At 35.6% G+C, this 15839-nt stretch overlaps 1 protein-coding gene across 9 annotated transcripts in view; it reads left to right on the top strand.

Moving 5' to 3' along the window:
• The window catches only part of SCML2 (Scm polycomb group protein like 2), a 104382-nt gene that overhangs the window by 84564 nt on the left and 3979 nt on the right, over positions 1 to 15839 (top strand). For 6 of the 9 annotated variants that reach the window (XM_058712808.1, XM_058712804.1, XM_058712805.1 and 3 more), the window contains 5 exons: positions 3209 to 3329; positions 5521 to 5724; positions 6457 to 6639; positions 12219 to 12332; positions 13189 to 13440. In XM_058712808.1, coding sequence (XP_058568791.1) covers positions 3209 to 3329; positions 5521 to 5724; positions 6457 to 6639; positions 12219 to 12332; positions 13189 to 13440 — 874 coding nt within the window. The remainder of the gene's footprint in view (positions 1 to 3208; positions 3330 to 5520; positions 5725 to 6456; positions 6640 to 12218; positions 12333 to 13188; positions 13441 to 15839) is intronic. The other 3 variants (XM_058712806.1, XM_058712810.1, XM_058712809.1) reach the window with 3 other exon arrangements.

Raw genomic sequence — 15839 nt, 5'->3', positions numbered from 1 at the left:
AAGACCCAAATGTATCTGGTCTACAAGTGATACACTTTTAATATACAATCTTCCTAGATGGATTAGAACTAAAATAGCAGTTATTACTTAAACATTTCTGAGTTTAGCCATAAACATATCTGAGTTTACATATATATATGTATGTATGTGTATGTGTATATATATATATGTATGTATGTATATATATGTATATAACATTTGTTTTGTTTTATCTAATGTTTGTTTGCAGTATGGAGCAAAATGACAATACCATTTTGATTTTAAAATTCTTAAATTGGGGTGTCTGGGTAGCTCAAGTCAGTTGAGTGTCTGACTCTTAATTTCCACTCAGGTCATGATCTCATGGTTTGTGAGTTCGAGACTTGCATCAAGCTCTTGCTTACAGTGTGGAGCCTGCTTGGGATTCTCTCTCCCTCTCTCTCTGCCTGCCTCTCTCTCTCTCTCTCTCTCAAAATAAATAAAAACTTTGGGGCGCCTGGGTGGCTCAGTCGGTTAAGCGGCCGACTTCAGCTCAGGTCATGATCTCGTGGTCCATGAGTTCAAGTCCCGCGTCAGGCTCTGTGCTGACAGCTCAGAGCCTGGAGCCTGTTTCAGATTCTGTGTCTCCCTCTCTCTGACCCTCCCCCATTCATGCTCTGTCTCTCTCTGTCTCAAAAATAAATGTTAAAAAAAAAAAAATTAAAAAAAAAATAAAAACTTTAAAATAAAATGCTTAAAATAATACTGGTATTTTTATTTCAAAAAGCATTCAGAATTTTTAAATAAAAATTAAAAGTCAATAAATGTGAATATATTTCAAATATAAAATCATCAACATTGAAAAAAATCAAATAAGCAGGTTATTCTAATGTAAATCATTAGCAGATTAAATTTTTTAAATTCAAAATAAATTGCATAGGGGCGCCTGGGTGGCTCAGTCGGTTAAGCGTCTGACTTCGGCTCAGGTCATTGATCTCATAGTTTGTGAGTTCGAGCCCCTCGTCTGGCTCTGTGCTGACAGCTCGGAGCCTGGAGCCTGCTTCCGATTCTGTGTCTCCCTCTCTCTCTCTGCCCCTCCCCCACTCACACTCTGTCTCTCTCTCTCTCTCTCAAAAATAAATAAACATTAAAAAAAAATTTTTTTAATTGCATAAAATTAAGGAAAGTTACGATATTTAAAGGGAAATCATTTTTTTTTAATTAAGTAGGTTCCACACCCAACACAGGGCACAAACTCAGGACCCCAAGATCGAGAGTCACATGACTGTCAGCCAGGCACCCCGGAAATAATATTTTATTTTAAATGCTTTTTAAAAATTAAAATTATCAAGGGTGTCATTGATGCATATTTTTAATGTGTATTTTCCAGCTGCTGAAAAAAGTCTTTGTGATTAGTTGGTATAATGATGAAGATAAAACTACATGAAGTTTCTCTTTATGCCTTTATTTTCAAATAATTTTAGTTCTAATTTGACAATTTTGAAAAGGTGTTTTTGAAAATACTGTTTATAAGATGGTGGGGTCGGGTGAGGGATAGATTGATAGATTTTATAATTTTTTTTTGATAATCTATTTTTTTGTTTCAAAGGAAGAATTTTATTAAAAAAAATTTTTTAAGCTTATTTATTTATTTTGAGATAGAGAGAGGGAGGGAGTGCTATCACCTGGGCAGGGGAGAGGGAGAGAGACAATCCCAAGCAGCCTCTGCACTGTCAGCACAGAGCCTGACACAGGACTCAATCTAACGAACCATGAGATCATTACCTGAGCCGAAGTCAAGAGTGTCCACACTTAACTGACTGAGCCACCCAGATGGCCCTCAGAGGAAGAATTTCTTCTCTGTCTTTATTATTTCATCATGAAAAGATGAAGATTCTCATGTGGTTACCTATATCTCTGTTTCAGTACTGTCATGCCATAGTTTAATTATTTAGGAAGCCTTTGAACTAGAGTATGAATTATTCTTTACTTTGTCCACTCTCCACACATACCCCCTCTTTAAGGATTCTAGTGGTATAGAAGCACATTTTTCAAATAAATGTACCTTTATTCAATATAAATAGCTAATGCAAGCATACTATATCTTGGTATGTCTTAAGACATAGGATTCAGATTTCAGATTTTTAAAATACTGTAAGAACAATAATATATCAACACAGTAATTATAGTTCAATACTTAAAAATAATATGATTTACTGGAATACAGAGAACCCCAATGACAGTCATTAATTTAAACAAATAAGGAAAATCAGACAATATTGAATGTTATCCTATTTTATCCTCCTTTATCCCTGCTTTTAAAATATCCTCTATTAGGGGCACCTGGATGGCTCAGTTGGTTAAGCATCTGACTTCAGCTCAGGTCAGATCTCTTGGTTCCTGAGTTGGAGCCGCATGCTGGGCTCTGTGCTGACAGCTCGGAGCCTGGAGCCTGCTTCAGATTCTGTGTCTCCTTCTCTCTCTGCCCCTCCCCCACCTGTGCTCTGTCTCTCTCTGTCTCTCAAAAATAAACATTAAAAAATAAAAATGTCCTCTATTATTACCTTTTCTAGGTATAAGCACTCCTCTGACATTGGAGAGCCATGTTTGAAGGTAGCTCCAAGAAAACTCCAAGAGTTGATACAAAATAAACAAAATGCGAGTGATATTTAACAATGTCCAGAAGGTGTTTGGTTTTTACCAAATATAATAGACATAATTTTATATGGACTTTAGCAAGCCACTTATAATTTTTTCAAAATTATCACATATAATATGGAGAAATGCAGGCTAGATACAGTAAAAACCAGATAAGTGACTGCTTTGTAAAGACAAACTCTGTCCTCTGCTTTGTTGAGGTCCCCTACCCCATTGGATGTATTGCTGGATTAGATTTACAGGCTTTTCTTTAGCGGTGTGAAAAAAATTGTTGTACAGGGAACCTCAGAAAATAAAACAAGTTTTATAGAGTGAACTATTTTGGCTAAGGCTTGACCAGTTGGAGGAGGGATAACCCTGGGAATTCCAGCCTGTTGGTCTCTTCCTCTCCTACCTGACCAGTTCATGGGCCCTTCTGAGAGCACAGTTTGGAAAGGACTGTAGCTTGTGACACACACAGGGGTTTCCAACCCCAAGGACTTCAGACAGCTGATCATTTGTGAACCAGTGAGGCTGATAATTTTTTGACCTCCATATTTAGGAATTTTTAAAAATGTGTAATGTATACTTGTGCTCTTTTTTTTTTTTACAGGAAAAATATTTTCCTGTTTTGTGTTCTACATCTTCAGCTTCTATAAATTCCCTGATCAGAGATCGTCGTGCTTATAATAGGGATGCCACTCCTGGAACATCTAAAATAGTGATGTCTACAGGTAAATTAGTATTTTTTAGAGAGTATAAAATTACTAATCTTTTACTCTGTGTTATTTTAGTGTCTTTGAGGTCTGAGGACTAAAATAAGAGGAGAACAAGATGCTGATAATCACATTTTTGAAGCATTTTTCATATTAAAGTATTTTTAAATTCTGGTTATTCATTTTGATGTTAAGGAAAAACTGTTTAAATACACAAATCAGTTGAAAATTCAGTACTCTTAAAGTATTTTATCCATCTTAGTAAGATTTACAAAATTTACATCGTTGTCAGATCTGTTTTTGTTTTCCCTTATTTCACGATGTCTTTTTGTCTTGTATGTAATTTTAAAGCTACCTCAAATCTTTTTAAAATGCCTTTCAAAATCTTGACAGATCCTTGCCTGTCAAGGGGCATGATGACTTCAAATTATTCTCTGTTATGTGAAGAGTATGAAATGACACAGACCTAGATTGAACAATCCCCCGTTTATTTGTCATCTCTTGTACATTTTCTTGTTCCCTTCCTTTTTTTAAAAGCATGTACTATTGCTTTTTCTCCTAGATCTTTATCTCCCTTATACTTTTCTGTTCTGTTGATTTTTCTCCCAATTTTACTTTCCTCACTAAAAAGAGATTACTTTTTGAAGTAGAAAAGATCACCTAAAGATTATTGTAACATACTCAGTTTATTATTTCCGATTTTTAGGCCATTAGCAGGAAAGACTAAATGAGTATAATGCAAAGGAGATAAAACATTGAAATCTTTGTTTAGCTTCACTTGTGTTCAGTAGGGTTTTGACCATGGCTTAAGATTTTTTAATGTTTATTTATTTTTGAGAGAGAGAGCGCGCGTGTGCGCACGGGTGGGGCAGGGGCAGAGAGAGAGGGAGGGAGGGAGACACAGAATCCGAAGTAGGCTCCAGGCTCTGAGTGACAGCAGAGAGCCCGACATGGGGCTCGAACTCACCAACCATGAGATCATGACCTGAGCTGAAGTCAGGACGCTTAACCAGCTGAGCCACTGAGGTGCCCCACCATGGGTTAAGTTTTTAATAGCTGTTTCATTTCTGTGATAAGAGTCCATCCTTCCTCTGGCTGTTGCCACAAAGTTGAATTATCATATATTTCAAAATAGTGAAAGTGAGATTAATGGGTTTTTATTGTACTGAATATAGACTATATATAAAATTGGGCAGTATAAATTAAATGATGAATGAAAATAATGTGCTTCTTGATTTAGGGGGACAGTATATTTTATGTTTGATAATAATACAACCTCATATTGTTACATTGTATGTTGATTTAGATTTATTGATTCCCAGTGAAGAACTGTTATGGAAACGTGACATTTGCATGATTATAGATGATTTGTTTCTCATTCATATGCTTGGAGCGCCTGGGTGGCTCAGTAGGTTAAGCCTCCGACTCTTGATTTTGGCTCAGGTCATGATCTCACAGTCTGTGAGATCAAGCCCTGTGTTGGGCTTTGTGCAGACAGAACGGAGTCTGCTTGGGATTCTGTCTCTCCCCCTCTGCCCCACCTCCACTCGTACTCTGTTTCTCTCTCAAAATAAATAAACATTTAAAAAATATAAATCATAAGCTTTTATTATACTAAGGAAAGCATTTAATTTTGGATTTTCTTCAGTGAACCTTGGCATATATATAAAGACCATTTTTATTTTCCTTAAGTTAATGAAAAAAATTGCTCTAGGTCATTAGAACTTACTGTGTGGCATGTATCTTAAAGTATTTGGGTTACTTTAGAAAATATAATGAAGGTGCGGTGTTGGTGATTTAAAATAACCAGTCTAAGAAGGAGTTGTGACCAATTTTGAAAGAAAATTCTTACACTGTGTGTACAGTTAAAAGGTGAAAATATTTATCTTCATACCATTTTATGTGAGGTGGAAATGTGTAAAGAATTGTTTTATGATGCTACTAAACTTGGATAGTTTTTATTACAAGTTTAGGCAGAATTCTAGAAAATTGAATAAGCATTTGGATTATTTCTTTCTAGATTGAATATCTTTATACAAATGTGAAAAGACATTTACATATGTATTTTTAGGTAGCAGAAATGGTCATTGATACTAACTATATTTGGGTTCTGTTTGAAGTGTGGTTAGTGGGATATAGTAATTGTGTAGTGTGTATGTTGCTTTTAACCAGTCTGTTTGTTATTTTTGTATACACCTGTTTCCTCAAGTCTGTGTCTATGTAAACAAACATGGAAACTCTGGTCCTCACCTGGATCAGAAGAAAATCCAGCAACTGCCTGACCACTTTGGTCCAGGCCCAGTGAATGTGGTGCTCCGGAGGACTGTGCAGGCCTGTGTGGATTGTGCCTTTCAAAGCAAGACTGTTTTTGGATTTCTTAAGCCAGATCATCGTGGAGGAGAAGTGATAACTGGTATGCTCATCTAATCCTTTATTCAGCTTTTCTTCCAGATTTGATTTTAGGTTTTGAGAAGGCAAAGATTTTATAAAAACAGATTATTTTATAATACTTATAGTCTGTGAGCTATTTATAATATTGGCATGCTTATATTGATATAATAGAATGTTTATATAATTATATGTCTATAGACTTTTAACTCTGGTTTGAAAAGTTTAACTTTATGTTCAAAATAGACAAGTAATGTCAGAGTCATACTGTAAATTGAGGTAAAAGTTTTTTTTATATGCTATATTAAGTTCACTATAGACAAAATAACTTGGTTGATAATATATTTTAATGTTTTTAGAAAACAGACTGATCTATAAGAGGCTCTAAATGAAAATGTGATTCAAGAAGGCTTAGGAGATAAGATACAGCTGGCTTTCATGATTGATCAGATACTATATTTATACCCACAGAATGCTTGGAATAGCAGGAAGTGTTATTATAGATCATTGGGTTGCTGTTGCTGCTGCTGCTGCTGTTGTTGTTTGCCTTATGAATATTTTTAAATGAGAATGCTTTTACCAATACAGGCTCTTATGTTTTAATGAGAGGAGCTTTATAATTTAAGATTATTCTTTTGTAAATTACAAAAACCACAAATTACATTTATAATACATTCCCTAAATTGATGGCTTTTGTTCGTTGTTGTAGTTTTCATCTTTCTATGATGTAACTGACATCTCTTTTCCCCCCCAATAGCCTCCTTTGATGGGGAGACTCATTCTGTCCAGCTCCCTCCAGTGAATAGTGCATCATTTGCCCTTCGCTTTCTTGAGACCTTGTGCCACAGCCTGCAGTGTGATAACCTTTTGAGTAGCCAGCCCTTTAGCTCTTACAGAGGTAATACTCAGAGTCCTACAGAGCTTGATAAAAGTGTACCAGGTGAGAGAAAATGTAAAATTTTATACTGTGCTTCTATATTTCTATTACATTTTATAATTAACTTGAGAATCTTGTGTCATTCAGGTTTTCCTTGTGTCCTCCTCAAAGTAGCCACAATAAACTAGACATATATAATATATAGTTGTTTTTGTTCATTCGAAACAAGAAAATAAATTCTTATATTCATAATGAACTTGAGAATCAAAACCTGAAAAGTATCCCATGGTTTGATTTGCGTTTCCCTAATGGCTGAGGTTGTTTGCATCTTTTCATGTGCTTACTGGCGATTTGTGATCTTTGGAGAAATGTCTATTTAAATCCTTTGTCTATTTTTAATTGGGTTCCTTGGTTTTTTATTGCACAGAAATAAAATATATTTGTTCCTGGTATATATCATATTGTAGTTGTTATATATAAAGAGTCTTTATATATTCTGGATATAAGTTCCTATCAGAAATACGCTTTGCATATATTTTCTTCCATTCTGTAGATTGTCCTTTCACTTTCTTGATGGTGTCCTTTGAAGCACAAAACTTCGTAATTTCAGCGAAGTCCATTTTATCTATTTTTTCTTTTGTTTCTTGTATTTTTGGTGTCATACCTAAGAAAATACTCCTTAGTAAAAGTTCACAAAGATTTACCTCTATATTTTCTCCTAAGAATTTTATAGATTTAGCTGTGTATTTAGATTATTGATCTATTTTGCATTAATTTTTCTATATATAGTGAGGTAGGGGGTCCAATTTCATGCTTTCACATTTGGGTATCTAGTTGTCCCAGCACCATTTGTTAAAAGACTACTCTTTCCCTATTGACTTGTCTTTGCACCCTTGTCAAAATGTATGGATTTATTTCTGGACTTTGTATTTTATTGATCTGTATGTCAATCCTCATTGCAGTACCACACTATCTTGGTTACCATAGCTTTTTGTAGTAAGTTTTGAGATTGGGAAGTATGAGTTTTCCAACTTTGTTCTCCTTTTTCAAAATCATTTGGGCAAGTCTGGGTTTCCTTATGAATTTTAAGATCAGCTTGTCAATTTCTGCAAAGAAGCCAGCTGGAATTTTAATAGAGAGTGTGTTGAATCTGTAGATCATTTTAGGGATTATTGCCCTGTAATAATACTGAGTCTCCTAGTTCATGAACATGGGATGTCTATTTATTTAGGTCTCACTTAATTTATTTCAACAGTATTTTGTAGTTTTCAGAAAGGACATCTGGCACTTCTTTTGATAAATTCATCCTGAAACATTTTATTCTTCTTAACATTATTATAAGTGGAATTATTTCCTTAATTTTGGGATTGTTCATTGCAAGTGTATAGAGATACAATTGATTTTTTTATTATTAATCTTGTATTCTGTGGTCTTGCTGAATTTATTTGTTCTCATTGGAGTTTTTGTATGTGTGAATTTCTTAGGATTTTCTTAAAGTGTATTTTGTCTGATATTAGTATAGCCACTCCAGTTTTAAGTACTGTTTGTATGGTGTATTTTTTCTCAGTCTTTTTCTATGAACTTATTTGTGTATTTGAATTTAAAGTGTGTCTTTTGTATTTAAGTATGTAATTGGAACATTTTTTTTAATCCATTCTGCTAATCTGATTTTTTTTTTTTTACTGGAGTATTTTCTTATGCACAGTTAATATAATTACTAATAAGGTAGGATTTATTTATTTTTTATTCATTCATTCATAAGGTAGGATTTACATCTACAATTTTCTTACTTGTTTTCTGTATGTCTTAGGTTTCTTTTGGTCTTTTCTTCCATTACTTTCTTTTTATTATTTGTTTGAAATAGATGGTTTCTTGTATACCATCTTAATTCCCTTGTTCCTTTTACTAAATTTATTGAGTTCTTTTTTTTTTTTTTTTTCTTTTCTGTCCAGGAGTTATCTTCTTAGTAGTTGCCTTGGGGATCACAATTAACATCTTAATTTAAAACAGTCTAGTTTGGATTAATACCAACTTAATTTTAATATTATGCAAAAACTTTGCTCCACTACAGCTCTATTTCCTGCCCCCTTCTTTGTTCTTTTATTGCCAAATTATATTTTATACATTATAAGCTCCCAAATACAATTTTTTAATTGTTGTTTTTTCATTTTTTTTTATTACCATATTTTTTATTTTTTAAAGCAAGCTCTCTGCCCAATGTGGGGCTTGAACTCATGACCCTGCGATCAAGAGTTGCATGCTGTACTTTCTGAGCTAGCCAGGTGCCCCTAGTTGTTTTTTTTAAAGGCAGAAGAAGAAAAGAGTTATAAACACAAATAAATTTACTGGTACTCTTTGTTTTTTTATGTGGATTTGAGTTGCTGTCGAATGTCATTTCACTTCTTGTAGGGTAAGCTGTTTGAGTGAGGAATCTTCTCACTTGTGAGCTGTTTAAAAACGTGAGGAATTTCTTATTTCTCCTTCATTTTTTAAAGGTTAGTTTTGCTGGATGTCGAATTCTTAGTTGACTGTCTTTTTGTCAATTTGAATGTCATCCCACTTCCTGGTAGCCTCTGTAGTTCCTGATGAAAAGGAACTTAATCTTATCAGGGATCTCTTTTACATGAAGACTTGCTTTTCTCTTGCTGATTTCAAGATTCTTTTTGTTTTTTGCTTTTGATTAGTTTGACTGTGTTTTTTACGTGTGGATATCTTGGAATTTTTCCTGGTTGGAAGTTGTTGAGGTTTCTGGATATTTGGGTCAATGTTTTTCATCAAATTTGGGAAACAGCCATTATTTTTTCAAATGTTCTTTCTGTCCTCTTCTCTCTGTCACCTCTCCTTCTGAAACTCTCTCATTATGTGTGTTTTGGTGTCCTTGATGGTATCCCATAGGTCTCTGGGGTCTGTTCATTTTTCCTCATTCTTTTTTCTTTCTGTTCCTTAGACTGTATAATTTCATTTGACATTTCTTTAAATTTGCTGGTTCTTTCTTGTGTTAGTTCAAAGCTGCTGTTGAGCCCATCTAGTGAATTTTTCATTTCATCTATACTACTTTTCAAGTCCTAAATTTCAATATCCTTCTTTTTTGTAATTTTTATATTGATTGTCCCTGTTTGGTGAGATATTTGTTCTCATATTGTCCTTTAGTTCTTTAGATATTATTATTATTGTTATTATTATTATTATTTTTAGTTCTTTGAACATAAATAGAATCGCTGATTTAAAGTCCTTGTCTACTAAGTCCAGTATCTGGGCTTCCTCAGAGACAGTTTCTGCTGCCATATTTTCCCCTCTTTGTATGGGCCATACTTTTCTGTTTCTCTGCATGTCTCCTAATTTTTTAGTTGAAAACTGGGCATTTAAAAATAGGGTAAAGCAATAACTCTGAAAATCAGCTTTTCTCCCTTTCCCTAGGGTTTGTTGTTGCTGGTGCTGTTTGTATAGTGACTTTCCTGGACTAACTTAATGACTTCCTGCGCTCATTTGTTATATGTGGTCACTGAAGTCTGCTCATTTAGCTTAGTTTTCAGCAAATGATTGGACAGGGATTTCCATAAATGCCTGCAACTGGTCTTTTCCCCATCCTTTGCCACGTAGTTCTGTGTATGTGCTAGAATTTACCTTGAACATTCCAGGAAGCAGTTTATAAGTCTGCTTTGTGCAGAGCCTCAAGGTTAGCAAGAAGTGAAAGATCAAGACCTTCTTAGGTCTTTCCTGGACGTGGATACAGCCTTGCACATGCATATGGCCTTCTAGATTCCCAGGAATATCTCCATGTTTTTCAAAGTCTCCTAATGGACATTTTATTCTCCAGGGTTTTTGTTTTGTTTTGGTTTGGTTTGGTTTGGTTTGGTTTGGTTTTTTAAGCTTTTTGGTCAACTTCTTGTGAGCCCCAGCTGGTAATGCTGGCTCGGGCAGCTGCATTGTTAAATAATTGCTACTTTGGGGTGCTTTGTTTTGTTTTGTTTTTTTGAGTGATGTCTTGGAGATAGGGCTGTTCACACAGAGTAGGCTCTGATTTAGGTCAAATAAAACAAGCCCTGAGATCAGAGCTTTTCATTGAGCTTCAAGATTGGTCAAATAGTGACAGTTCTCTGGGGATAGGGCCTTGTGGGAGCTCCAAACCCATTGTGCTGCCTCCAGTGACTACTAGGCTGCTGGTTTTCATAGCTCCGGTAGTTGTGAACCTGTTGGTTTACAAAGCTGCTGCAAAACTGAGTGAAGGGGATGATGTTAGGGAAGCTAAAATGGCACAGAATTTACTGTTCTGACATTTAGCCATTTTTTTCTTGAACAAGTGCTTTTATGATTGTTGTAAGCCTTTACTTAATGTCCAGAGTTTTTGGAAAAGGTAATTTTGCCAATGTCTTCATTATTTTTATGAAGAAATGGATTTTTGGAGATCCTTAATCAGTCATCCTGGAAGTGCCTCGCGATGATGCCTTTTAAATTACTTTGTGAATTACCTGCTTTTTTCTGGTTATCTCTGCAGGAACAATTTCATGCCTGAGGTTATTTCTACGATATCCAGAAGCAGAAATTAAGACTCATTTTTATATTTTATCAGCCTCAGATAGTAATCCATATACCAACTTCATAAATTTTTCATAAAGCATTAGAATATTAAAAGTAAAAGATGAGTAAAGTTTTTCTGATCTTGCTAAGAATCTGAGGTAAACAAACATCTATAGAAAATGAAATGTTAGTATTTGACTTTTCTGTGTCCATTTAATAATGGATATGAAAAGAGTCAAAAGAGAGTCAATTAAATTCTTTATAAGAATTTAAATGTCCTATTTGTAGAAATATTTGTCATTCACTGAAATATGTTTTGTGTAATTTTGTAGTTCATGATTAAAAATAAAATCAAGTGGTAAGAGCTCTCTTAGACTCTTCAGTAATCAGTCAGTAACCAGATGGCTAAAGGTTGCTTATCAGGTGATCTTAAGAAGCATGCCCTGACCCCCAGCCCTCTTGAACCAGATAAAGTTTGACTTTGGTACTTTCTTATTGTAATATTTCTTCTCACTCAAGTTCTATTATCAGACTTTTTAGATTTCTATTATACTTAATTTTTCCTTTTAGTTGAGGGTTAAATCAAGATATTGATTGATTTTTAGAGAGTAATTGATAATTTGATATGTCATTACTTTCAGGATCATGCCTTAAAGAGTAGTTCTTTAGGTAGAAATGCATTTGGCTTAATAATAAGCTGTAGAGTATATAGTAAGGGTAGCTCTAGGCCACGATTGTTGCGTGTAAAATGGGATGTCCATTGTACCCTGTCTTCTCCTTTTCTGAATTCTTAACTTTTCTTGTTGATGAGAATAATTTTCCCAGGCCTTTTGACACGTATAATTGATTTTCTCACTGCTTCCTGAGGTATTTAGAGAGATGTGATGACCCTAGAATAAATGATGCCTAGACATAATGCTTTTAGCTCTTGAATATGATGTCAATGAAATATATAACAGGATGAAATGAACACACATTATTAATAAACAATCAAGTAATTGATAAATTATTGATGAAGTTATAGTAGGCAGATGATTTGGAAGCAAAAGTGTTATATGCTGATGATCTGACAATGCTTGAGGAATGTTAATTAGTTATAACAGACACCTTTTTTTTAAAAACAGTAAAAGAAGACATAACAGAAAAGAAAAGCCCCAAACGGCCTTCTCAGGAACCTTTACCTTATGTTGTTCCTGTGTCACCTAAGTTCCCCAAAACAAAGGTGCATGCTTCTACAGGTAAATAGTATTTATACATCCCAGGAGTGGGAAGAAAAGTCACTCTACTACCACTTACTGTATGCTCTTGGGTGGGGGTATATATTTTTTCAAATCAGTTTAGCAGTCAGGCTACTGCTTTGGCAGCTTTGTGGAGTGTTTCATTCCCTTCAGAAGCACACGGTTGTCGTTTCTCCTTAGATAAAAAAAAAATGATAGTAACGTTTTCCATTCAGCTTTGTTGCTGAAAGCTCATAAAAGAAGATTAGAAAAACCTAGTACCTTTCTCCAGTGAAATTTGCTTTTTAATATTAATTTTTTTTATTTTTGAGAGACAGTAGGTGTGAGCCAGGGAGGGGCAGGGAGAGAGAATCTCAAGCAGGCTTCACGCTGTCAGCGCAGAACCTGATGTGGGGCTTGAACTCTCGAACCGTGAGATCATGACCTGAGCTGAAATCAGGAGTCGGATGCTTAACGGAGCCACCCAGGTGCCCTCCAGTGAAAGTTTTAAGTGCCCAAGTAGTAAGCAAATGTTAGAAGCCAACTGTGTGGTCATATTATAACAAATAGTTGTGGAGAACTGCATTCTTAAAAATGAATGCTTTAGTGAGGTGTTGACAGCCTTGGTGGCAAGACTGGCAAGGGACAATTGCCATGAGAAACAGGTGATGTCGTGGAATCAATTTGGATTTTAAGACGGTGTCCATTACTGAGAATGCCAAGAAGGGGATGGCCATGTACTTTGTGTTTAGAGGTTTGTGGTTCAGTATAGCATGGCTTAAGTGGCCTGTTGAAGATGACAAGATCTTTTGACCTTTGAAAGTATTTAAGCTGTAAGTCTACTGAAGATAATTGCCTTTGTCTTTTTTTCTTTTAGAAGAATCATTGTCTTCTGAAGGAAATGGCATGCCCAAGGAGGAGAAGCTTCCTGAAGATTCCAAAAGCCCACCACTAAGTCCAGCAAGTTCTGTAACTCCTGACAGCAGAAATCCTGTAAGCGCTCATACTGCAGTCTCCAGGGATTTTTCTCCAAGTGTGCCGGGCCCCTCAAGTTCAGCACTGGTGGGAACTAAATCTACCAAGAGCAGTCAACATGAAGTTAAATTCCAAACGCAGAAGAAAAGTGAAGGTATATTTAAAAACAGTGATTCTCAACCAGTGTGTTCCTTTACTCCTCAAGTTTTCCATGCCCAAAAATATCCCCTGAGAGTGTATGACATTGGAGACAGTGCCAAAATTAAGGAGTTTGAGTCCTCCCTATTTATGTCACTGTCAGGATCAGGCCACTACAGATGGCTCTGATCCTCATGGCAGCATAGAACTGTCTTTGGGGATCTGGATCACCAACCATGTCTCTCATAGAGACTTCTTAATTCATGGTTCTTATTAATGGTTCCCTTGTAATTTATCATTTCATTGGCTACTGTCTGGACTCACAAACAAACCTCCTGTGACACTGAGGCTTGGAACGATGTACTCCCTCTCCTTTTTGATGTACTCTCTTCCTTGTCAGAAGAGACCTTTCCTGGCCCTAGTCTGTGTGTGACTCCCAGATCTGAGTTCTGGTACTCTGTTGCTGCAGCCATTTCTCCATTCTCCACACCCTCGGTTACTCCCTCAGACCCACCAGGAGTATTTAATATGTGTAAACACGGCAGCAGCATCTTGCCATTTGGAAAGAGCCAGCATAGTTTTCCATGTGCAAAGATAGCTGCCCTTTACCATTTTAAGCACTAAGAGGGTAGGGGTAGGGGTAGAGGTGGGGTGAGGTGGGTTAAGGGTGAGAATAAGTGTTCTATCCTTTTTGCCCTGGTAGGCATCTAGGTAAGGTGAGTAGTGAAGGCAGTAGGAACTGTCTGACTCAGTTGCTTTTTATCATGGATATTATCTACGGGCACCTGCACTGCATACATGCTATGACATATTTCATGTCGTCCCCTTCCATCTCCCACCCCATGTAGATCGCCTCTGCTTTCAGAGTGACGTTTGCAAGGAGTCTGACAATAGATGTTTATTCCATAAAGGGATAACATAGCTGGAATTTTATGTATTTTCACAAAATATGAGCTTTTGAAGACGGGTCGCCTCAGTAAAAGACTATAAAAGGTTACCTCCGATGCTGAATATCTCACTTTCAAATGTATGCCTAAGCATACCAAAGTAGCCTGTATTTGGGCTGGAGAAGGCTAGTTTCTGGTCTTTCCAGGAGTGAAAAGACTAATAGTAATAACATTACTTACTAGTAATTTTCTATTATTAATAATAGAAATCAGCATCATCTTCATCACTGTCTGCCATGTGCCAGGTGCATAATAGTTTACATAGCCTTATACAGTACATCTTTACAATAATTCCTTGAGATGTATGTGCCTGTAAACATTTTTCTGTGAGAAATCTGAGAAGTCACTTGTCTAAGGTCCCCAGCTAGAAAGTGGCTGGGTCAGTCCTTGAATCCAGGCGCTCTGGCCTCAGGCCGTACACTTTACTTCTGGGCTGCTTCCATCTCCAGAGACTAGGTAAGCATTTCACTTGAAAACTGTCTAGACGTGTCATTACTATTACTTTCTTTAAGGTTTTGGAACTGTTACTTAAGGCTGAGTCCCCCCCCGGTTGCCGGTGATGTTTCACAGCCCTCTGCCCTGCCCCATTATTTGAATGAAATAAATTGTTTATTTTTATTTTAGGAAAGAAATCCAGTAACATTGTCATGGATAAAATCAAATCACTTTCATTTTATTTGTTTCAGAAACATTTAGTGTATGTAAGACAAAGCCATTCATGAAAAAAAGCATGACTGAACTTTATTTTTCATATAGTTTATTTCATGTAATTATTGAGAATAACACTAATGTTTGCAATTATGATTGTTTTGAAGATACAGGCCCACTTAAATTATTTTTCCATAATGGATTAAAAATAAATGATCTTACAGTTGTTTTAACATAAAATTATAGCTTTATTCCATAAATTATATCTTTGCCTATAGGTTTTCTGTTGTAATCTTTGAAACTAGTTACATGTTATTTGAGACCTAACTATACCAGATTCCGATGACGTAAACCAGAAATCCCACAAAAAAGTTAATTTAGAGGTATTGATTAGCTTTGCCAGTAACTTCTTAATCTCACATTGAGTCTTTCTTGAGCTAAAGGAGAAGACTTTTCTGTCTAAATTGTTAAAATGCCTTAGGCATGGCATGGTCTATACACCGTCGTCATTTTCATTTGGGTTGACACAGCCCAGCAGCATTTCTTGGTAGATATGACCAACAATTTTATCTCTGACAAGTGGAAGGGAGGATGTATTTTAGTAAAGAGTTGTTGTTTCACATTGAAGTTGCAATAGTGAAAGAGAAAACAAATATACTTTTGAGCTACACATAAAAAAAAACTCACCATTGTGAGTTCTTTTATCTTCTGTTTTTCTTTGCCCTTTACATGGGTAAATATCAAAATGCCCCTAAAATGGCTGGAGCCCAGATAGGAGAGAAAAAGTATATCTTTTGTTAATTCATACCAAAAACAAAAA

The sequence above is a fragment of the Neofelis nebulosa genome, chromosome X (assembly GCF_028018385.1).
Source record: "Neofelis nebulosa isolate mNeoNeb1 chromosome X, mNeoNeb1.pri, whole genome shotgun sequence".
Taxonomy (NCBI): Eukaryota; Metazoa; Chordata; class Mammalia; order Carnivora; family Felidae; genus Neofelis; species Neofelis nebulosa.
This window is presented reverse-complemented; position numbering and strand designations above follow the sequence as displayed.